This window comes from Schistocerca serialis, chromosome 11 (genome assembly GCF_023864345.2).
Source record: "Schistocerca serialis cubense isolate TAMUIC-IGC-003099 chromosome 11, iqSchSeri2.2, whole genome shotgun sequence".
NCBI classification, from domain to species: Eukaryota; Metazoa; Arthropoda; class Insecta; order Orthoptera; family Acrididae; genus Schistocerca; species Schistocerca serialis.
The window spans coordinates 136,604,672-136,630,003 of NC_064648.1; the positions used below are offsets into that span (position 1 = coordinate 136,604,672).

Sequence of the window (25,332 nt, forward strand, 5' to 3'; positions counted from 1 at the left end):
AGTAGCAGACAGGTAGTGTTATACGTGGCTTTTCCGTGACAGGACTATTTGTTCTGTTGGGTCATAGTACGTAATAAGCCAAACTTGGTATTTGATTGTACAAGCTACGTAAATACTGTTGCAGTGTTATAACCTGAGCTTTTTCCCAGTCGCTTGGGGCTTCGCGCTGGACGAGAGATTCGCGATAACTGCAAGCGAGGCAAGGATCCAATGCTGTAGAGTGCTCTTTGTGAAACCGAATTGGGATTCCATTCGCGCCTCGTGTCTTATTTGCTTTTAACTCTTTCAGTTCTTTCTCAACGCCAGGGATGTTTACTACGATGTCGTCCAAATTGGAGTATGTTCGATGATCAAACGACGGTATGTTTGTACGATTCTCCTGCTTGAACGATTTCTTGAACGTGATATTTACAACTTTGGCTCTCCTTTCGTTATCAACAGCCGTACCATACCAATCAACAAGTGACTGCATAGAAGCCCTAGATCTTTCGTTGACATAGTCATACTGTGTTTCTACACTGTGTCTCGCCCTTCAAGTATTCGCAGTGGTGGTTTTTCAACTGAGATACAAGCAAGAGCTGATAAGCGATACTAGACCATACTGTTTCTCAAATACTTTTTTATGCGTGTAAGAGAATAAAAAAAATACTCCTTTGAACTGAAACATGTGTGGCAGGAATGGTGGCATTTAGACAGTTTGAAAGCTTCTGAATGAATTTAGTCCGTTTCATTCTGAGTCATTCTTTTGATAACGTCTCGCCACGTTTCTTTATGCTGGGAAGAAAATACAGTTGTACACACAAGACCGAGTGATTGAAGGACTCACTATAGTGAATCCACACCGTCTACACGGAAATGCTGAGCATATTTGGTGAATTGAGCACCATTCCCTAAATTAAGGAAGAGAAGTTTATCACGATGCGAAAACCTTGTATCTGGCTGTGTTACGTTATTGTCCAATACCTCGAAGTACACCTCTTTTTATTTTGAAATCAATGGATTGCCAATGTATTCGTCCATCATTTTAGCTCTATTAACGGAAGCTACAGATTACGTTTTAGTAGATCATTTCGTGCAATTTTAAAATAAATTGATCAGAGTTCATAAATTATTAATTTCTTAAGTTTTTCATGTATCTAAGTATTGTTGCAAAACTGTGTATTATGCTGACCAGTCATACTGTATGTCACATATACCACCCTCTACGGACTCACGGCTAAGCTGAGTAATAACAGTGTCAGTTTAGAAGCGAGGGGATGTTGCATTTGGCATCCCTTGTGACGGAATGAAACTGCGTGGGAGGAAGAGCATTAAGAAGACAAATGTAAGTTTGCAGTTGGCGTCCATGACATCGGATAAAACTGCGTGGTCGGGCGAATACTATCAAGAAGATCATTATTGAAGATACCAAATTTGCATTCGAGAGTGCCGACTTGTAAAAAGTGTTATGAACAGCAAATAATAGTGATTTAAGGTGACTGAAACGGAAGCAGGAAGTGAATAGTGAACGTACAACGGGTAGAGGGTAGCGTTACGGAGATGTTTAACAAACTCAAGTGGCAGACTCTGCAAGAGAGGCGCTCTGCATCGTGGTGTAGCTTGCTCGCCAGGTTTCAAGAGGGTGCGTTTCTGGATGAGGTATCGAATATATTGCTTCCCCCTACTTATACCTCCCGAGGAGATCACGAATGTAAAATTAGAGAGATTAGAGCGCGCACAGAGGCTTTCAGACAGTCGTTCTTCCCGCGAACCATACGCGACTGGAACAGGAAAGGGAGGTAATGACTGTGGCACGTAAAGTGCCCTCCGCCACACACTGTTGGGTGGCTTGTGGAGTATAAATGTAGATGTAGTCTCAGCCACCTATGTCGCCCACTGCAGAGATGGCAGGTCAAAGGTTCCACCTAAAACTGTAACATGGCGAGGAAATGCACGCCAGATGTTCTCCGGGTTTCGTACTTTATATTCAGAGCTCTTCATAGACGATAATTCTCGCATCGTCAGTGAGGACTAACCTGACCCGGTCTTTTACATAATATTTTACAATCCTCCATTCCGAAATCACTGATATCTGGGAAGCATGTCAATACGAATGGCAAAACTTCTGCTCGGTTCTTGATCGGTGGCTGAGTTACAGTAAGCCTAGTGTGCGAAAGGACCCTGTCTGCCACTGTTATGAGGCAGCTTTTAGGAAAAGCAGGACAATGCAATTTCACAATCAGTGTTTGAATGACGTACTCGGCCCTTCTGCTAGTCTTAACGGGAACCGATAAGTTGAGCAAAGACACATCAAGACTGTTCATTCTTGTCGACGTGAAATTTTTCAGTCGATTGCAAACACTTTTATGAGAGTACAACAGGGACATGAAGAAGACTTGAGCTCCATTTCAGTTTCTCTACACCTGACTCAACCGATATATTGCTACCTGCTGCGCGCGTCTCGGGAGAAGGAGCGTGAAAGTAAAAATTAAGCAGGGAGCGTGAAAGTAAAAATTAAGGAGGGAGCGTGAAAGTAAAAATTAAGGAGAACGGAGGTCACACGGTGGCTTACCAGCAGTGTTTCACACCGCGACTGCAACAGGAAAAGGCCGAAACAGCTGTGGTACTCAAACTGTCCTCCGGCACACACCAGAATGTATCTGAAATTATCATTTCAGACTTTCCAAATCGGTAAGTTATTTCAGAAAGGCGTTATCTTGTGAATTTTCAAGCAGTTTTGACACAAAGCGGGATTCGTTACATTTTATCTTTGTTTGCGCTACAGATACGATAGCAGATCTGCTGCAGTTATTGTTTACAAGTCTGAAAATAAAGATTTACAATATTCAGAACCTATATTTTAAATTGAGTTATCTGTTTTGCAGATAAATAGTATGTATAAATTACATTGAAAACGACCTCCTCTCTCGCAGGCGAATTGTTTGATGTACCGGCTAGCCTGGATTTCGCATCGTGTAGCGTGTGCTTCGCATACTTCCGTACAAAATTTAATTTTTACACATTTCTGTTGCACTGGACTGAGATTTACGTATTTCGATATCAAAATAAATTTTAGCAATTTCTCAGATACCAACCACACACTTACAAGCACTAGTTTAAATAAATGCGAACACGTTTCAAAATATATGACGTCCGTTTCGACAGCAGATGTCTGCCGTGAGTGCTATTGTGTTTGACGATGCGAAGAACACAGATGGAGTTCTGGGCTGTTTTCCCTGTGCTGAAGACTGCCATACCATTCCAGAGTGTCATAATAGAGTGCAACAGATGAATGGCGTTAGGCGCGTTACGAATTTTGGGAAGTCGCCGTTTCACCGTTTTTCAGCAGGATGTAGCGCCGTCGCCGCTCGCGTCAGAAAATCACGCCTGATTCCTGCATTTTGTAGAGGAGTTTGTCCAATTTAATTTTGTGTAGGGCTTTCATCTTTGACAAACACGTAGTCTTTGTCAAAGAAAGGAAAATGTGTGAAAAGTCAGAAAATTTTGAGGCTTTTGTTGTAAAGCCGACATACTGCAAGGCAGGAAGCACGAAATTTGGATTTAGGAGCCCAAAACATGTGATTATGGAATCGCTGAGAAAAGATGTACTGCAGTTTGTTACCAGTTGGTATTTTTGGTCATTGCACGCAGGGTGGCTCTGGACAGTTACTGCTAGATATTTTACAGTAGGTGACTGAATGTTTCCAGCAATTTGTGATCAGCAGTGTAGTTGTACACTAGTGGATTTCTTTTCCTGTGTATGCACAGTATATTACATTTATTTATGTAGAGGATCAACTGGCAGAGCCTGAAGTATTCATCAATGCTGTGGTAGTCACTCAGCAAGTCAATACTGTCTTCTGGTGTCGCTGCTTCCTCACAGAGAATGTTAAGGAGCTTCCGTCTGTAACACCGCCACATGAGGGCCACAGAAGCTCTTGTTCAGAATGCAATCTGCCACTTTGGTCACACATGCATGCACGGGGATGCCAAGTCTAATTCTATCACAGCAGAGAGGGGAATGAATGTTGCAAATGTGGTCTGCTTCCAAAGTGTGTACAGAGACGCAAAAGTGTACTTTGGGAAAGTGCCGTACATTTCTAGTGATGTCTCACGTGATTGAGTATAACTCCCTGAGAGATGGTAGTTAGTTTTGTAAGAGCAGCAAGCGAGGTGTGTGGGAGAGGAATGATTTTAGGTGGTTCTTCAAATCTCTTTATTTGAAGATGAGCTGGCAAGACGGCTGCAGATGGTGTGAGCATGAATTGGTGTGACCACTGCTACAAATGTGACATTGCAATTAAACACGAAAAGTACTTGTGCAGTGCATGCACAGAAGTGAATTCAGTGTGAAATCGGAAGTGAAGATACATTCTAAGTGAACAGCTTATATGGCAGTAATTTGAGTATGGTGCAGTTTGCACTGATGTAATGTAGCACCAAAGACACTGCTAGCAAATAGTTTGCAGTAATATTGTAATGAAGCGGACTGGTGGGAAGAAGTGACGTTAATGCAGCTGAGTGACTGTTGCACAACAACCGGTATTCTCGCATTTGTCTCTTGGAAGAGATTAGGTGTTTACGTTTCGAAATACAGGCGGTTGTGAGAGACGTCGACTGTATTCTTGTAAGCTGTTTGAATATTGTATGTGGGACGAGAAACAAGACAGAGGGAGAGAGAAGTGGCGTTTATAAATGATGGAATATTTGTCAATTCTCGCTGAGCTATTGCAGAAATTGCTTGTGAAATGTTTTACAGAGTGAATTCTCCAAAGGAAGGTTTGTCACGCTGGTTTACAGATATCTCCTGTTGTTGCAGTAGTTGTGGTGTTACTGGAGAAATTGTGTGGACTGCAAAAGGCAGGAATGAATAGAAAAAGCAATCTTTTTTTCAATTTTTTATTTTAATACTATGTACAATGAAGTACGTGTCATTTCCTCTACTGGCACGTGTTAACACTGCGTTAGCATCTCAACGAGCTGCTGCTGGTTTTCGTCCCTGGCGATGTCCAGGGGGATCTCCCCATCTGCATCCGCCGCTCCCCTGTCGGCTCCGGCCTGCAGCAACGCAGCCGCCACTTCTGCGTGGCCATTCCGTGCCGCCCAGTGCAGCGGCGTCCGCCCCAGCAGAGTCCTGGCGTTGGGGTCGCACGCCGCAGAGAGCAGCAGCTGCACCACAGCCGCGTCGCCTCTCAGTGCAGCCCAGTGCAGGGCGGTCCACCCGTCCTCGTCCCTTGCCCCCACGTCCGCCCCAGCCGCCAGCAACAGCCGCACCTCCTCCACCACCCCCACCGCAGCCGCCTCTATCAGCCTCCTGCCTCGCTCTTCCCCAGAAAGGCTCCTGCACAAAACATCGACACATTTACTCTCTACTATCGAGACACACACACCAAATTAAAAAACTGTCGCAGCCGCAAAACTGCCAATAATTCTGAATACACTTCTTCGGAGCAACAAGTCACAACTCTAGAAATCTCGCCTCTGCGATACGGGTTAACCAGCGTATTACAGACAGATCCACAGAACTAGCTCATAATCAAAAACTTTAGGCATCTGCCATTAAAAATAGGTGCACTCCATCTCCTAACAAATTCATTTGGCACATTTCCTCATAATTCACTCCACAGATCCGCCTCCTTTCACGTCGGCATGCAGTTGCTGCCCAATCCTTCATCTACATTCAAACACACCCCTAAAACTACCTTCTCTGGGAACAAATTCCTTCTGTCACTTAGGAAGAAGACACTAGAAACTAAACGCATCTGTAAGTACTGAAATACAATTTCCTCACCAGACAGCTAAGTGATTCATACCAGTAACACAGAAATTTTCTGACATACCGACAAAAAATATAAAAGTCACTGCTTCGTACACATTAAGTTGGTCGACATATTTCAAATACAACAAGGGCACCAGGTCGACTATCACACACACACACACACACACACACACACACACACACACACACACACACACACACCTCTTCTACACAGTCCTCCTTAGCCATTTTCCACTTCTTGTCAATAATTTTTTAAACATTCATATTTCCTTTTGCCTGCTTTATTTGCTGAATTTTTATAGTTTCTTCTTTTAACAGTTGAACTCAGTATCTCTTGCATTAACCAAGGATTTCTATTTGGCCCTGTTTCTTACCTATTTGATCTTTTTCTACCTTCTCTGAAAGCTACCGATTCATCCCCCAAAACTTTATTCTTTGTTTGTCATTGTCCTAGTTTGTTATTGTGTGTGCTGTAAGTCCATTGCTTCCTTTTCTAACACTAAGTTTCTCACTTTTTCGCTGTAACGTAACCTGTTGTGTTTGCATCCCAAACATTTCCCCACTTCCTACCTTTCCAAGTCTTGCATCTCATCCTGGCGTTCTATTGTTTTCTCCTTTGTTTCATGTTCTCTACGGAGCATACTGATTTTAATATCAGCAAGTGCTGCATAATTAATACTATTATCCTTGATACCAAGTATACAATTCGACACTGTCGATGATGTTTTTAGTGTGCATGTAGCACATGTAGGTGTGTGTCATCTTATATTGAGCGTTTTTAAAATTTTCTTTACTTGTAAATATGTACTTCCTGCGCCAAATTACGTGTTATAACCCGCATGATTTGTATGCACGAAGATTGAAAAATCTCTGTTTGTTGCCTGCTCCAGATATAATTTCAACACTAATTCTCTCTGTCTTCCATGACTGCCAGTCGAAATGGGTGTGCTTCTGTTGCCTGCCTGAGGCGGAGGAGAGTTTTAAATGTTCAGTGGATTCCAAAGTCGATATCTGCAGCTGATTATCTTGGTCAATCAAAGCAGGAAGTACTTTAATCTCTATACAGGAGGGAATCAACATCTACATCTACATGGTTACTCTGCAATTCACACTGAAGTGCCTGGCAGAGGGTTCAATGAACCATCTTCATACTATTTCTCTACCATTCCACTGTCGAATGGCGCGTGGGAAAAAGGAACACCTCAATCTTTCCATTGGAGCTCTGATTTCTCTTATTTTATTATGTTGATCATTTCGCCCTACATAGGTGGATGTCAACAAAATATTTCCCATCGGAAAAGAAAGCTGGCAACTGAAATTTCGTAAACAGATCTCGTCGCAAAGAAAACCGTCTGTTTCAGTGACTGCCACATCAACTCGCGTATCGTATCAGTGACACTCTCAACCATATTGCGCGATAACACGAAACGAACTGCCCTTCTTTGCACTTTTTCGCTGTCCTCCACCAATCATACCTGGTAACGATCCCACACCGCGCAGCAATATTCCAGCAGAGGACGTACAAGTGTAATGTAGGCTCTCTTTGGTAGGTTTCTCGCATCTTCCAAGTTCCTGCCAACAAAGAGCAGTATTTGTTTCGCCTTTCCCACAATATTATCTATGTGGTCATTCCAATTTAAGTTGCTCGTGATTGTAATTCCTAGGTATTTAGTCGAATTGACAGCCCTTAAATTTGTCCGATTTATCGTACACCCAAAATTTAGCGGATTTCTGTTAGTACCCATGTCGATGTCCTCGCACTTTTCTTTGTTTGGTGCCAATTGCCACTTCCCGCATCATAAAGAAATTCTCTCTAGATCATTTTGTAATTGGAATTTATCGTCTGATGATTTTACTAGATGCTAAATTACAGCATCCTCTGCAAACAATCTAAGGGGGCAGCTCAGATTATCATCTAGATCATTTATGTAAATCAGGAACAGCATAGGGCCTATGACACTACCTTGCGGAATGCCGTATAAGACTTCTATTCTACTCAATGATTTGTCGTCTATCAGTATGAACTGTGACATCTCAGCGAGGAAATCAAGAATCCAGTCACACAACAGAGATGATACTTCATACGTATCAAATTTGATTAATACTGGATGTATACGTGGACAAGGAAACAAATTGCCGGATTTTTCCCGGATTTCCCACTTAAAAATATACTTTCTCCTGCATGAAAACACTTTTTCCGTCTTAAGTGACAGTATATTTTCCCTCGGAAGTGCAAAACTTATCAATCCTTTGAATGGTTATGGTTTTGGACATGGGCGTAGAATTTCCTGGCACTTTAGAAAACGAAACTCAGGGAAAAAGACACATTTTGGAAATATCTTTGATGTGCAGCAACATGTACGTTGCGTATTTTTGTATTACAACAGCACACATCGGAATTCCACCAAACACCGCATTTTACTTTCCGAATCACTCAAATCGAGATTGTGATGCACTTTTGTAAGCCAGTCACAGCTCATGTCACGTGATCTCGCCAGCTCATGACAGCGAGTATTCAGAGCATAGGGCGCGTGATGTAGTCAGCCAATAGCAACATCCCTGTTAAGCAGCAGTAACACACGAGTTAATGGCTTACATTAATATATATAGTGTTGCTACAAGGAAAGCAAAGCTTCCACATATAATATTGGTCACAAAGGTTAATAAGCTGCAAGAGAAGCTAATCTTTCGATATAATGTTATTTTTTGCGCGCGTTACACTTTAAGATACATCACAAAAATGTGGTAGTAAAATTTTCAATAATGACATAAATGTCTGATCTCCAGGGTTCGAAATTCTTCTACATAACTTGTCATCAAAGAGTTGATTTTTAAATGGAGTCAAACACTCTGTGGTTTAAGAATTTGATGGTACATCCTCGTGCATAGCCCAACTTACTTTAAAAGATATTTACTTTGAAATTAACACTTTTCAAACCAACATTCGCAATATTCTTCCACGACCTGCTGGAAACAGGTTCGTTCCAGCAGCTGCCGGAGAGCGCCAGGTAAGAGGCGCCCCGAGCTTGCGCAGCTAACATGACGTAGGAAGCCCGTATGTACGTACATGTAAAACATTAAAGGATCTTACATTACGTTGTAAAAGCAGTAAGACGTCACAGGGCACTCCAAGAGATCAGAATTTCGTGAACCATACTAAAATGTGCACATTTAAACTGCAACTTAAAGCGCATTCGTATGTCCAGATTCAGATGTAAATTTTCTTGGAGTACCAGTGCTGCATTATCTCATGTTTGGTTCTTTATTGTGGCAAAATGCCGTACATGCTAGAAGGTGAAAACTTGCACTTGAAATGCAGCTAACAGTTGAAACTAGCTAGTACTGTGGAATTAAAAATTTCGTTTCAAATACATTGGATGCCTCTGCGGAAAAGGTTAATAAAAGCCAAATAACTTTAGCAAAGAGACAAAAATAACTTCATTGTTCAGCAAGGCGATTGGTGCTTGACTGTCAGAAAGGTGGAAACAAAATAAAATCTGAAACTAATAACGTATATCAGCCTTCGGTAATTATGTGAATGTATTTTAGTTCACTTGATACCTCCCGGCCAAAGATATCCGCTTTGCTTTCATCTGACGCGAGAGTAATCGAAGGAGAAACAGCAAAACCACTGAACGTTAACACGGGTCACGTGGAGACTGCCCACTATAATTCAGACTTCTCTGCACATCAGCCTCGCATCATTTGCGAACCGGGTCAATACTAAAAAAAAATCGAATTATCAAAAGTACCCTATGCGCATCTTGTAAAACACAAAATTCTGAAAAATTTGAAACAAAAACATACGTGTTCGAGAAAATATAAGACATGTTATTTGGTCTTAAGTGTGCTGAAGTGCAGTGCCTTGCCTCTTCACAGAACGTTCTCTTACTGCACTGCACGTCACTGCACTTCGAAAATTTGGACTCTATTGCCTAATAGCTAATAACTTCCTGTTGTGTGCGACAATGTAAAATATAGGATACATAAAAACAATATAGACAACAGACAAGAAAGAAAGTACACATTTCAATACTTACCTCCTAGCATTTTCTCTCTCTAATTTTGCTACAGCTTTAAATGGCGTGCTTTTGCTTTCTGCACAAGAATCTATTACCTCACCAAAGTTGGTCAAACTTTTTGCTGCATGAAAAATCGAAATTTCGTTACCTAATACTGAAAAAGCTGTTAATACTAATAATACCCAAGACTGGTGTGGTTTCTGGATCTGATTACGTCTATTTTGTCGCTGTATGCTAAATAAAACAAAACAGGCCTTTCTAATATCGTAACAAATTTTGTAAAAACACACACACACACACACACACACACACACACACACATCAAATTAGCGAGACTGTTTTGGCACAGTCATTTTTAAAACACGATAGAATATAATTCACTAAGTACATATATCAAATGCCTATTAGGCCTACAACAAGCAAAAAGCTCTATGTTAGGAAATAGTTCCACATTTCATTCATACGCACCAGTTTCTCAAGCATGAGATCGGAAAGTAGTATTACGAAATTCTTATATAAATTTGGAATAGTCTCGTCCTTCCATAATTTGTGTGGTGTCCCCGTTTATTCTGCTTCCTCGTTCGAACAATCTTGTCATCACCAATTCTGTGGATATTCCTGCCACTGTCAAAATTTGTTCGCCAATCAACTTTAGTAGCCCTGCCAGAATCACCGGTTTAGTTACCCTGCGATTGTTCTGCCATTAGGCGTTGTTACAAATTCGTACAAAACGTTTTCTGCGTTACTTCCGAATCAGAACTTAAGCGGCTGCTAGCCGGGGACTGTACAACTGGTCCTTACTAGTGTAGCGATCTGGCCAGAAAGTTTCTGTCAAAATTTCATTTTCTTGGATACAACGAGAAGATAATACGTAATCTTACACACTTGTTATTCCTGCAGTCATTTATTTCCATTCTGGTAGACTGAATCTATGGATTTCGCTACGAATTATAACAAAGCTGATCATTCGAAAACCCAATCAACCACATAATCAGACAGCGACTGGCATTCATCCGTTTGGCTTTACTCCGCTCAGCTCGTACGGCCCCATCCCCTTTTGTCTGCAGAAAGTTTATTTTCTAGATGCGATGAGGATTCTCCTGACATATCACATACACCCCGCACGCATTCAAAAATCAACTTACGATTGATTCAGAAATGAACTTAAAATGTGTTCAGAAACCAACAAGGATGCGTTTCAAAATCATATAAATGATCGATAGATCAACGTGCGCTGGATGCTAGGCGCTTTGTGAAACAAGTTTTTTTCCTTGAGAATATGAATCTGGCGCCCCCTTTTCCCGGTACCATCTAGCTGCTTGCTGCGACTGCTTGCACAGCGGAGAGCCACATTCCTGTAGCCAGAAGCGGGAGAATCTGCTTCTCAAACGCGACTCAACTGCGCATGCGTATGAGCTCGCTCGTAACTGGTAACACGAATGTAATGTAAACAGTTGTGACTTCACGGTCATCGGAAGGAATTTGTTGTTATGAAGTATTGCACAGTCTTCCTAAAGCCTTTGACACATTTCGCTGTTAGCAGACGCTTGCATGAGGACTCTGTGTTGTCGTCGTATATGGCGCATTTCCTTTGCATTTTAAGTTATTTCGGTTTTTTCTCTCGTTAAGTTTCATTGTTGCAGTATTATTCTGCAGTTGTGGGATACAGTAATATCATTTGTTAGAGTAACGGTTCTTGCCGGTCAAAATTACAAAAATGTAACTGAAAACTAAAACAATGAAAAATTCCCAGAATTCTGAAAAATTCCCAGAATTCTGAAAAATTCCCAGAATTCTAAAAAATTCCCAGAATTCTAAAAAATTCCCAGAATTCTAAAAAATTCCCAGAATTCTAAAAAATTCCCAGAATTCTAAAAAATTCCCAGAATTCTAAAAACTTCCCAGAATTCTAAAAACTTCCCAGAATTCTAAAAACTTCCCAGAATTCTAAAAACTTCCCAGAATTCTAAAAACTTCCCAGAATTCTAAAAAATTCCCAGAATTCTAAAAAATTCCCAGAATTCTAAAAAATTCCCAGAATTCTAGAAAAAACCCAGAATTCTAAAAAATTCCCGGGGTTTTTCCTGGTTTTATCATGGATGAAAAAATTCCCGGGCTTTTCCCAGATCTCCTGGGCCGTATACACCCTGTAGAAGATGAAAACGTGCCCTTGAAATGCAGCTAACAGTTGAAACTAGCCAATAGTGTGGAATTGAACATTTCGTTTCAAACAAACTGGCTGCCTAAGCGGAAAAGATCAATAAAAGCCGAATTACTTCAGCAAAGCGACGAAAGTAACTTCATTGTTCTGCAAGATAATTAATGCTTGGCTGTCAGAAAGGTGGTAATTGTATTGAAAGCTGGAACTAATGACATATTTTAATCTTCCATAATTGTGTGAATGTATTTTAATTCCCTTGATATCTCCCAGCCACAGAAACCACTCTTTTTCAACTGACATGACAGCAGTGAACGAAGAGGAAACAAAGTCACTAAATGTGAACACATATCACCCCCCCCCTCCCCATTACAAGTCAACCTGATCTGCGCATCAACCCTGGATTTATGATATTTCGTACCGGGGCAATACTAGACGGTTAGATGGTGGCGCGCCCCCCCCCCCCCTCTCCCTCCTCCCTCGAGCGCTTTATATAGGGCGTCAAAAAAAACTTTTCAAAAAATGTTCATGTTGTAGAGCACTTCTTCCTGAAGAGTCCTATGCATAAAACATAACTTCGAGGAAATTTAAGACGCGTTATTTGGTCTTAAGTGTGCTGAAGTGCAGTGCCACGCCTCTTCACACAGCGTTCTCTTACTGCACTGCACGTCACTGCACTTCGCACTCTGGAACTCAAATGTGTATTTTGTAACAGATGCCATCGAACTACATTCAGGACAGCGGAAATTAAAATGTCCTTGTTTTTTAAACAAAATAACCTCGCAATCAATACTGGATGGAATTATTTGTAACCGGAACAAGAATTTTTCAGAAAATTTGAATTCTTTATTGCCTAATAGCTAATAACTTTCTGTTTGGTGTGACATAAAATGAAGTATAGGATATACAAAACCAGATAAAACAAGAGACAAGCAAGACAGTACATATATCTTCAATCCTTGCGTTCTTTTCTCACTAATCTTGCTCTAGCTTTATATGCCGTGCTTTCCTTTCTGCGAAAGAATCTGTTACCTCATCAAAATTCGTCAAATGTTTTGCTACATGAAAAATCGAAATGTCGTTGTCTAGTACTCAAAAAGCTTTTAATACAAATAGTACCAAAGACTGGTGTTGTTTCTCGATCTCATTCGTCTATTTTCACTGTTTGCAGGACGAAAGAAAATAGGCCTTTCTAATACTGCAGCAACTGTAACACACCAAACAAGCGAGATTGTTTTGGTAATAACGGTCATTTTTATAATATGGCAGAATATAACTCGCCAAGTACCAATATGAAATGCCTGTTTGGCCTACTACAAGCAAAAGGCTTTATGTTAGGAAATAGTTTCATGTTTCATTCATAAGCTCCAGTTTCTTAAGCATGAGCTCGAAAAGTAGGAAAGTAGTAGTAGTACGAAATTTTTGTATAAATTTGCACCCGTCCCGTTTCTTCTCCTTCCTCGTTCTAACAAAATCTTCTCATCCCTAATTCTGTAACTATTCCTATCATTGTCAAAGCTCATTCTCCAGTTAACTCTACTAACTGCCAGAATCACCGGTTTAGTAATTATTCAGTGATTATTCTCCAGTTAGGCGTTATTACGTGTTCGTACAACGCGTTTTCTGCGCTACTCCCAGAATGGAACTTGAGCGGCTGCTAACCGGGAAATTTACTACTTGCCCTCTAGTGTAGTGACATGGTCAAAAACTTTGTCAAACTTTCATTTTCTTTGATACAGCGACAAGATAATACGTTAATATTTCGTATCTGTTATTCCTATTGGTCGTTCATTTCCACTCTGATAGTCTGAATCTATGGACGTAGCTATTCGCTCGTCATCTGCATACCAGTCAGTCACATACACATACTACATTCACCCGTGCAGCTTTATTCCGCTCAGCTCATGTAGCCCCGTCCCCTCTTGTCTGCAGTAAAGTTTATTTCTAGATGTGACGAGGATTCCCCTGGCAGGTACATCACGTACACTATGCACGCATTCAAAAATCAACTTATGATTCATTCAGAAATCAACTTAGAATGTGATCAAAAATGTTCAAAAAGCAACAGGGATGAGCTTCAAACTCTTGAATAATTGATAGACCAATGTGCTCTACATGCTAGGTGCTTTGTGAAACAAGGTTATTTTTCCTCAACAATACGAATTTGCCCCCCCCCCCCTCGCCACCGAAATTGCCGCCTGGTTCAGATACTCCGGTTTGCTGTGTGCAGAACCAACAGTGACATTTCTGTTTCCAGAAGCGGGAGAAGGTACTACTCAGACGTGACCCAACTGCGCATGCGTGTGATTCCGCTCGTAACTGATTAATTGAATCTGATGTAGACAGTAAGGAATTTAAGGAGATGGGACCTGGATAAACTGAAAGAACCAGAGGTTGTAGACAGTTTCAGAGAGAGCATAAGGGAACAATTGACAGAAATGGGGGAAAGAAATACAGTAGAAGAAGAATGGGTAGCTTTGAGGGATGAAGTAGTGAAGGCAGCAGAGGATCAAGTAGGTAAAAAGAAGAGGGCTAGTAGAAATTCTTGGGTAACAGAAGAAATATTGAATTTAATTGATGAAAGGAGAAAATATAAAAATGCAGTAAGTGAAGCAGGCAAAAGGGAATACAAACGTCTCAAAAATGAGATCGACAGGAAGTGCAAAATGGCTAAGCAGGCATGGCTAGAGGACAAATGTAAGGATGTGGAGGCTTATCTCACTAGGGGTAAGATAGATACTGCCTACAGGAAAATTAAAGAGACCTTTGGAGATAAGAGAACCACTTGTATGAACATCAAGAGCTCAGATGGAAACCCAGTTCTAAGCAAAGAAGGGAAAGCAGAAAGGTGGAAGGAGTATATAGAGGGTCTATACAAGGGCGATGCACTTGAGGACAATATTATGGAAATGGAAGAGGATGTAGATGAAGATGAAATGGGAGATACGATACTGCATGAAGAGTTTGACAGAGCACTGAAAGACCTGAGTCGAAACAAGGCCCCCGGAGTAGACAACCTTCCATTGGAACTACTGACGGCCTTGGGAGAGCCAGTCCTGACAAAACTCTACCATCTGGTGAGCAAGAAGTATGAAACAGGTGAAATACCCTCAGACTTCAAGAAGAATATAATAATTCCAATCCCAAAGAAAGCAGGTGTGGACAGATGTGAAAATTACCGAACAATCAGTTTAATAAGCCACAGCTGCAAAATACTAACACGAATTCTTTACAGACAAATGGAAAAACTAATAGAAGCCGACCTCGGGGAAGATCAGTTTGGATTCCGTAGAAATACTGGAACACGTGAGGCAATACTGACCTTACGACTTATCTTAGAAGAAAGATTAAGGAAAGGCAAACCTACGTTCCTAGCATTTGTAGACTTAGAGAAAGCTTTTGACAATGTTGACTGGAATACTCTCTTTCAAATTCTAAAGGTGGCAGGGGTAAAATACAGGGAGCGAAAGGCTATTTACAATTTGTATAGAAACCAGATGGCACTTATAAGAGTCGAGGGGCATGAAAGAGAAGCAGTGGTTGGGAAGGGAGTAAAGACAGGGTTGTAGCCTCTCCCCGATGCTATTCAATCTGTATATTGAGCAAGCAGTAAAGGAAACAAAAGAAAAATTCGGAGTAGGTATTAAAATACATGGAGAAGAAATAAAAACGTTGAGGGCTGCCGATGACATTGTAATTCTGTCAGAGACAGCAAAGGACTTGGAAGAGCAGTTGAACGGAATGGATAGTGTCTTGAAGGGAGGATATAAGATGAACATTAACAAAAGCAAAACGAGGATAATGGAATGTAGTCGAATTAAGTCGGGTGATGTTGAGGGCATTAGATTAGGAAATGAGACACTTAAAGTAGTAAAGGAGTTTTGCTATTTGGGGAGCAAAATAACTGATGATGGTCGAAGTAGAGAGGATATAAAATGTAGACTGGCAATGGCACGGAAAGTGTTTCTGAAGAAGAGAAATTTGTTAACATCGAGTATAGATTTAAGTGTCAGGAAGTCATTTCTGAAAGTATTTGTATGGAGTGTAGCCATGTATGGAAGTGAAACATGGACAGTAAATAGTTTGGACAAGAAGAGAATAGAAGCTTTCGAAATGTGGTGCTACAGAAGAATGCTGAAGATTAGATGGGTAGATCACATAACTAATGAGGAAGTATTGAATAGGATTGAGGAGAAGAGAAGTTTGTGGCACAACTTGACCAGAAGAAGGGATCGGTTGGTAGGACATGTTCTGAGGCATCAAGGGATCACCAATTTAGTATTGGAGGGTAGCGTGGAGGGTAAAAATCATAGGGGGAGACCAAGAGATGAATACACTAAGCAGATTCAGAAAGATGTAGGTTGCAGCAGGTACTGGGAGATTAAGCTTGCACAGGATAGAGTAGCATGGAGAGCTGCATCAAACCAGTCTCAGGACTGAAGACCACAACAACAACAACGTAGACAGTTGTGACTTAACTCTCATCGGAGGTAATTTGTTGTTAGGAAGCACTGCACTGTCTTTCTACAGCCTTTCACACATTTTGCTGTTGGCAGACGCTTGTATGAGCACTGCGTTTTTTTGTTTATATATGAACCATTTCCTTTGCAATTTAAATTTCATTCCCTCGTTCATATTTTGTTGCTGCAGTATTATTCTGCAGTAGCGGGATACAGTAATGTCCTTTGTTAGAGTATCGGTTATTACCAGTCAAAATGACAAAAAATTAACTGAAAACTAAATCAATGAAAAACTCCCAGGATTCTAGAAAATTCCCGTTTTTCCCGGTTTTCTTGTGGATGAAAAAAATTCCTGGGTCTTTCCCAGATCTTCCGGGCCGTATACACCATGTAATAGTTTCTTGTTAGGAATGGTATCAAAACCCTTCTGGAAATCAAGGAATATGGAATCGATCTTAGACCCTTGTCGACAGCACTCATTACTTTATGGGAATAAATAGCTAGATGTGTTGCACAAGAACGATATTTTCTGAATCAGTGTTGGTTATGTATCAATAAGTCATTTTCTTCAAGGTGAGTCATTATGTTCGAGTACAGTATATTCTCCAAAATCCTACTGCAAATTGAGGTCAGTATATGTGTCTGTAATTCAATAGGTTACTCCTATTTCCTTTCTTGAGTATTGGTGTGACCTGTGCTACTTTCCAGTCTTTAGGAACAGACCTTTCGCCAAGTGAACTGTTGTATATGATTGCTAAGAAAGGCACTATTGTGTCTGCATAGTCTGAAAGGAACCTGATTCGTATTCCATCTGGACCAGAAGTCTTGCCTTTCTTAAGTGATTTCAATTGTTTCACAACACCTAAAATATATACTTTTATGTCAGTCATGCTAACAGCTGTTCTGGTTTCGAATTCTTGAATAGTTACTTTGTTTTTTTCATGAAGGAATTTAGGAAAACTGTATTTAGTAACTTCGCTGTAGTGGCACCATCATCATTGTGGAAACTCTGCTGTTAGTCCTAGTATAAAATGGTCCATACTTGATACTGAAATCCACAGGGTATGAAGTCATCTTGCAAATGTATCAGTTCACTGTGAGATGACAATATATTTTCAGTAGGACCAACTATCTTTGCCCACGTCACGTGCTCATTTCTAAAACTAAAAGTTAGGTATGCCATGGAATTATGCAAAACTACTCCTCGGTGAACCAAAACCACTACTCATGACACCTGGTAACCTCCATCATCCATCAGTTGCAGGAATTTGTTTACAACTGACGATCCATACAGTGCTGTACGCATCTCCATTCAGCTACACCCACTGGATTTCCCACTTGTCCAGAGCAGGTACCTCAACCATTAGACCAGCTGATTGAGTTTGCTGACCTAGATGGAATTACCATTGTGGATGATGTTTTTTACCCATGGTTTGCAGACACCACCACCAGAGGTTCTCATATACATCCTGTGAAGTAGGATAACATCCACCGATTAGATTTCCCTTTTGCTACTCTTCCCACAAGTCCCCCGGAATAAACTCTAGTGCAAGTGTCGATGAGAAGCTGAGTCAGAAGTGGAGGTGTGCTCAGGCAGCCTACTGGTCAAGGAGACTGCCTGCAATAAGCAGCAAATCTGGGTTCCTGTTCCAGTACGGTACAGATTTGCAATAGTCACTACAGATGTAACTGACCAGAGAACCATTTAAGGAATATTCGAATTACATTTTAAGACATACCCACAACAAGCTGTATCCTCATTACTGTACTAAATATTAACTTTTTGTCATTATTACTTGTATTTCTGTTTACCTTTCTTTCGCCATTTCTTCCTGAGTGTCTTCAACAACATATATCTACAACCATTCACATAGGTTTAGTTGAGTGGAATTGTGAAAAATCACGTTTCCACACCCATTTAATTCAGAATCAATTTGTAAGACACACAAACATCACTAAAAACAAAATCTAGATTAAACACATCAATATATAAAGAATTTGGAAATGGGTATGATTTGAATGGGACACTTCCTACGTAACTAAAGTTGAGTGACTCTGAACTGAACGTAATTCTCACTGCAAATACAGAGAATGAGAAATCTTCTGCATATGTGCTCAATCTTCAAAATATCATAGCCAAAAAAGTGAGAAAGGAGTAATGTTTAATGGCAACTGCAACCTCTATCCAAAAACTGAAGGAATCTATTTTATTTTATTTACTATATCGGCTGATTAATGCCAAAATAAGCAGTACTGTGAGGGTAAGACTTGGGCATGTGTGGCAACACAACTCACCGGAAACGAGAGACGGCTGCGTCATCGGGTGGAGGGGTGTGTCGGGCAGATGTGGGAGGCACAGCTGCATCAGGAGTCCGGCTGTGGCCGCTGTGGGGTTGACCGTCAGAGTTAGGGGTGGGCCCGGCCCCTGTGGCGGTCGGCAAGCTGCACAGAGAAACACTGTGTGGGTGGGCGTGTTCACACAGGGGCTCACTGCAGGCGGTGCAGCTGAGGGACTGTCCACCGGGGCAACAGAACACTCAGTGCCAACAACACCAGCCCCTCACTTAACGTGACTGTACCACCAATTAACTGGTCTTTTTCTGCACTACTTCTGCTATATTCCCCATTAGCGTAGCTTAAGATGCAAAACAACAAATTGTTCAAAACGAAGCACAAACCAAATCCCAAACATAAGGGCCAACAATTTTGCTGCCCTGACAGAACAACTATCACACAGAATTTAGAAGCAGTTAAAGTCATCTGGCTGCTACTTTTGGTTGTGAGGTAATTCGAAAACTGATATATGGATGCTGAATTATATCACTAGAGGAAAAGAGAGAGAGAGAGAGAGAGAGAGAGAGAGAGAGAGAGAGAGAGAAGTTGAGGTATCAACTTCTTGTTGAAACTATATGGTCATGGATATGCAGGCGCTGTTTGATGTGAAGCCTGACGGAATGACGAAGATGGACAAGAATTACAAGAGCTATGCTATAAAAGTTATCGAGAGTATATTCAAAATCTGCATTTGAGTAAAGCAAATAGAACTGTATATATGCGTGTAATGTCTCTACAATTCGATTCATTGAAAAGACAGCAGTGGTGATGTGTTTCTTAAACAACAATTTTCGTGTTGAGCAGTTTGCAGTAGAGGCCACCATTAAAAGAAAAAAAATGGATTACGCAGTGTATGCAATTTTATCTAATGGACAACGTGTACAACTTGTCAAGTAACCTGTAGTCTATTGAATATGGATTTTTTTTTTAAATTGAAAAGGAAACAAAATAGACTTGTATGGAGCATATGTATCCGAGAGACAGAGGCAACAAATGATAGCTGGATGAAAACGTCACATCAATACTGACGTTGTGGGAGACATGTCGTACACCTGTAGGTGGACAGCGAATATAATCTGCTGAATGCCAGTAGCAGGAAACCTGATAGGATTCCCTGGATGACCTCTGGTAACGCCACAGGGAACTTCAAACAAGACAGGGGGGGGGGGGGGGCAGGGATTTCCTGTCTGTTTTGTAAAAGGGAATGCACAGAAAATATTCAGGGCGACAGCTGAACAGAGACGAGAAGGAAATGTGATTGTAAGGCACAGCATTGAGTGTGACAATGTTATTGTGCTGGCTGGATTATTCTCTTCTTGTTTGCCCCCAGTGTGCATGACTAGCCCCAGCGCTCATAGCTCCTGCTTTACTGGATATCTCAGGAGTCATACCCTGCTCTTTGGGGCCAGTCACCCAGGGGTAGCGTCCTTTTTAGTAATCAGGAAAGTCCTCAGTCCCAGGTTTGAACCTCACCATCAGTTGAATTTTGAATAAGAATAATCAGCATTGGTGTCTATGGACTTCCAGCATAAGGTGTCACCCTCTTTCAGCCAACAGCCTTTCCAATGATGGCGGAGGGGCCAACAGAGGTTCAGGGCACTTTCTTTCCCTTGAGGTCTGAAACTGGTCCTAAATGAGGAAGATTTGGCAATCATCAACAACATGAGGACGCAGAAGGCAATGTAAACCACTGCTTAAAGATACATAACGTCCGTCAATGAGGCATGTGATTCAATAAGTCTGTCCTGTACAGACTCTCCATTGGCAAGACTAGTCCCCCATTCAAACCTTCAGGCGAGCAGGCCCAAGGGGGAGGTGACCATGAGAAAAAAGTTGAGTAATCAACAAAAGGATAACGTTCTATGAGTCATCACGTGGAAAGTAAGGAATTTGCATGTGGTTGTGAAGCTAGAATATAAGAAAAGGGAAATGCTGAGGACGTATAAAAATAGCTGTAGTGGGTGTCAGTGACGCAGAAAGAAAGGGGAAAGGGGAAAGGGGAAAGGGGAAAGGGGAAAGGGGAAAGGGGAAAGGGGAAAGGGGAAAGGGGAAAGGGGAAAGGGGAAAGGGGAAAGGGGAAAGGGGAAAGGGGAAAGGGGAAAGGGGAAAGGGGAAAGGGGAAAGGGGAAAGGGGAAAGGGGAAAGGGGAAAGGGGAAAGGGGAAAGGGGAAAGGGGAAAGGGGAAAGGGGAAAGGATTTCTGGCCACATGAGAATAGGGTAGTAGCAACAGCAGCAGATAACAGTAGTAGGATTCAGTATCAATAGAAAGGCAGGGCAGAAAGTGAGATACTGTGAACGGATGAGTATAGATGTTCTCGTGAGAATCTAAAGCAAACCAACATCCATAGTTCAGGTATACATGATGACGTCGCAAGTTGAAGGTGAAGAGAGAGAAAGTATGAGGATATTCAACACGTTATTCGGTACATATGTAATAGTCATGGAGGGATTGAAACGCAACTGTAGGGGAAGGAGAAGAAGAAAGGGTTACACGAGGATATGTACTTGATAATAGGAACAGGAGAGAAGTAAGGCTAGTTAAGTTCAATAGTAAATTTATCCTAGTAATAGCTGGTATAGTCTATTCAAGAATCTTGAGACAAGCGGGTATACTTGAGAAAGGACCGAAACATGGGAGGTTTAAAGTCAGATTTTGAAATCAGATACTGGACTGTAAAGCACACCCAGGAGTAGATTTAGACTCATAACGATTTAGCAGTGATGAAGAGTAGGCTGAATTTTACGAGACTCGTCAGGAGCAATCTATGTACAAAGAAGTGGAATACAGTAGTACTAAGGAAAGAAGAGATGAGATTTATGTTTTCTGAGGCTACAGCTACTTTGATAATTAACAGCTCAATAGTTGGATAGAAAAACGTAGGTACAAAGAAGCTAACTGTGAAGAAACCATGGAAAATATAGGAAAACCTTTAGTTGATCAATCAAAGAAAGGAATTCAAAAATATTCAGGAAAATTCAGTAATTGAGAAATATGTCACTTAAGGATGAAATGAATAGGAAGTGCAGAGAAGCTAACGTGAAACGGCTGCACGAAAAATGTGAAGAAATCAAAGAAGAAATGATTCTTGGGACGACTGACGCAGCATATAGAAAAGTCAAAGCAATCTTCCACGGAATTAAAAGCAAGCGTGGTAACATTAAGAGCACAATGGGAATTCGAGTGTTAAGTACAGAGGCGAGATCGGATAGTTGGAAAGAGTACACTGAAGGCCTCTCTGATTGGAACAACTTGTCCGATGGCGTGACAGAAGAACAAGCAGGAGTCTGTATGGAAAATATTGGTGATTTGAATCAGATTTTGAAAGCGCTTTGGAAAATTTAAGACCAAAGAAGGCATAAGGTATAGACAACATTCAATCAGAAGTTCTTAAATCATTGGGGGAGATGGCAAAAGATCTATTCTCACTGGTGTGTAGAATGTACGAGTCTGGCAATATACAATCTGACAGAGAAATATAATCTGCACAGTTCGGAAGACTGCAAGAGCAGAGAAGCGTGAGAATTATCGCACAGTCAGGTTAACAGCTGAAGCATCCACGTTTCTGACAAGGATAATACACAGGAGAATGGAAAAGAAAATTGAAGTTCCGTGACGTTCATAGGATTTGTGGTCCTGGAGAAAGCGTTCGGCAATATCAAGTGGTACAAGATGTTAGAAATTCTCACAAAAATACATGTAAGCTATAGGAGAAGTCTAGTAATTTGCAATATGTACAAGAGGCAAGAAGGTAAAATAAGAGTGGAAGACCAAGAACGAAGCACTAGGGTTAAAAAGGGTGTCAGACAGGGATGTAATCTTTCGCCTCTACTATTCAATCTATATACCGAAGAAGCGATGACAGAAATAGTGGAAAGATTGAAGAGTAGAATTAAAGTTCAGGGTGAAATGATGTAAGATTTGCTGATGACTGATTCCCTCAGTGACAGTGAAGAAGAATTACAGGGTTTGCTGAATGGAATGGGCAGTCTAATGAGTACAGAATATGGAATGAGAGTAAATCAAAGAAAGGCGAAATTGATAAGAAGCAGAAGAAGTGAAAACAGTGAGAGCATCGTGACTGACGATCAGTAAGTAGGCGACGTTAAGGTGGTATGCAACGTAGGCAGCAAAGAAACCCATGACGAACAAAGCAAGGACGACGTCAAATTCACACTAGCACTGCCAAAAAGGGAATCTTGCTTACCTGGCTTCTGCTGGTGGCTCACTGAGCAGACGGACGACTTCATTGACTTCTTGTGGATACTCGAGCACAGCGTCCGCCCAGCCCTGCGTGGCCACCACCTGCAGGTGGTCCTTTATGAAGGCGACGGCAGCCCTGGTGACGTCCGGGCACGAGTGCCTCACTGCCCTGACGGCTGTCGCCGCTGCGGTCTCGACGGCCAACTGCGAGATCAGCTGCCGCTCGCAGGCAGCCTTCAGGGCCGACAAGCCGTACTTCTCGGCCGCTGCCAGCAACTGGTGGGCCGTGTCGGGCAGCTGGGGGGCCTGCAGGGTATACGTGTAGGCCACCAGGAGCCTCAACACCGGGCCCTCCACGTCGTCGATTCTCACTCGGCCGCAGCTGGCCTCCAGCATGTCGTGCGCGAACATCGCTGCGAACACGGGGCTCGCGGCTGCCAACACGGCCCTGTGAGCCGCCACCCTCGTCTCGCCCGCCACGAGCGTCACCAGGGCGTCTTCACCCCCGTCTACCAGGGCGGCCAGGGCCTCGGTTGTGGTGTTCTGAACCTCCGTAACTGCCGACATGGTGGGTGGTCCTGAAACACACTGCCACTGAGCAGCCCTCGCACTGCACCCTCAACACTTGTACGAGGCGCATGCATACCTGTATGAAACAACAGCTGTGAAAGTGTTGTCCACCCTAAATCAATTGCAATGTCACCAGTTTCCTTAAAATGACAAGGGTCCATACTGCATCACGATCACCTAAGGTTTGTAACTACCAGTGCGGTGCTATGATAGACTGCTTTCACCTTCTAAAAATGTAATCGTTCTCAGTCAAAAGATGGTTTATTGATGTCATATCAAAATAATGGGAAAGCAACAAACTTCTTTCAGCACTAAAGTTACAGGACTTATATTTAAATCCAAGCTCGTGGCACCTCTGAGAAAAATTTTCTTCCTCCTTATCTCAGGTTCCTCAGATCCGTGACACCTGATCAGAAGCAATGTACATGTAATGCAGAAATCAGTTTCCTCGGTGAATGTCTCAGGGTAGGCATGATTAAACTTGACCGGCCACCGTGGCCGAGTGGTTCTAGGCGCTTCAATCCGGAACCGCACGCCTGCTACGGTCACAAGTTCAAATCCTGCCTCGGGCATGGGTGTGTGTGATGTCCTTAGGTTAGTTGGGTTTAAGTAGTTCTACGTTCTATTGGACTGATGACCTCCGATGTTAAGTCCCATAGAGCTCAGAGCCATTTGAGCCGTTTTGAACCAGTAGTCTAAATTCATTGGTATGTTTAACTCTCCTGAACCAGTAGTCTAAATTCATTGGTATGTTTAACTCTCCTTTGAACGGATTGATATCTGCGTCTTCTTTCTTAAGAAAAAGATGCTGCGTCCACCTCCGTGGTAAAGAATGCTGCATAATACAATCATAAATCATGTCGCCATTTTATCCGATTGTTGCGAGCTATGGTGTAACAAGGTATTTCCAGGTTGAGCAGTTTAGGAATGAAACTCGTTGCCTCCATTTCCAGAACGTGTGTTGTGGAACTTTCGCACAAATATATATTTATATCTCCTTTTGCCGTGGACGTGTTTGTATAGCACAGAATATTCGGAGACTTATTAGATGACAGATACATCATGGCTAAACCAAAGTAAGACCTATCACAGCTCCGACATCACTCTTTACTCTTCTGGTCGTATGAGGGGCACACGACGGAGTCAGTGAAATAGTTCCACACCCTACAGTGTAAACTGGTTTCGTAAATTCAGACAAGTGGGTTTCGCGAGAACGGCGACCACTTTTTTCGAATCGTGCCGAATGAGCATCTCCATTACACCAGTGTAAGACGTCTGCCGGACCGTTACGGTGCCAGGAGAGAGCCTAAGAATTCGTCCCAAGGCTTCTGTCACGCCGAGGCAGTGCTGTTGTTTACAGGTATTGTTACCGTATTTTCCTACATCCAAGTGCTGCTGCATGTTAATAAACGAAGTGGTAAAAGCTGTAAAGCCGTTTACATTTCCATACAGTCTTCGAGCATCGATATGTTCCTCGTCTAAGAAACAGACCTTCAGCATATTTTGGAGACACAATCTTCGTACGTGTCTGCGCCATGTAACCGGCAGAGAAACGTGTGTGAAACTCAAGTAGTGGACTGGATATGCAGGGCGTGGCGGTGAGACACTCTGGACTCACATTCGGGAGGACAGTGGTTCGACCACACAACGTGCAGTGGTCTGCAGCAGGTCTTCAGACAGAGGGCGAATGCGTGGACGTGGCTGCTCGTCATTTGTGTCCTCTGCACGGGTTTTCTGTTTGCTGTCCACCCACACAGGTTTTTCTTCATGGAGTCTCAAGAGGAATGCCGTGATGGTGCCCTAGAAGAGGCATAAACATTAAGATAGC

At 42.0% G+C, this 25,332-nt stretch overlaps 2 protein-coding genes across 2 annotated transcripts in view; both read right to left on the reverse strand.

Moving 5' to 3' along the window:
- LOC126426537 (ankyrin-3-like) overlaps positions 1-25,332 on the reverse strand; it is a 305,624-nt gene that overhangs the window by 126,768 nt on the left and 153,524 nt on the right. The window lies entirely within an intron of this gene.
- LOC126426538 (speckle-type POZ protein-like) lies at positions 4,933-23,501 on the reverse strand. The gene is made up of 3 exons (XM_050088441.1): positions 22,939-23,501; positions 5,254-5,320; positions 4,933-5,148 (listed from the first exon to the last, which is right to left on the reverse strand). The coding sequence occupies exons 1-3, from the start codon at positions 23,499-23,501 to the stop codon at positions 4,933-4,935; spliced, it is 846 nt and encodes a 281-aa protein (XP_049944398.1).

What these genes read in the sequence shown, in the direction of transcription:
- LOC126426538 (XM_050088441.1), bottom strand. Translation starts at nt 23,501, where the DNA reads ATGTCGGCAGTTACGGAGGTTCAGAACACCACAACCGAGGCCCTGGCC. An exon ending in GAGCCACCAGCAGAAGCCAG is followed by an intron (nt 5,321 to 22,938) that starts GTAAGCAAGATT and finishes TGTTTTGTGCAG; the next exon opens with GAGCCTTTCTGGGGAAGAGC. An exon ending in CGGTGGGGGTGGTGGAGGAG is followed by an intron (nt 5,149 to 5,253) that starts GTGCGGCTGTTG and finishes GCTGTGGTGCAG; the next exon opens with CTGCTGCTCTCTGCGGCGTG.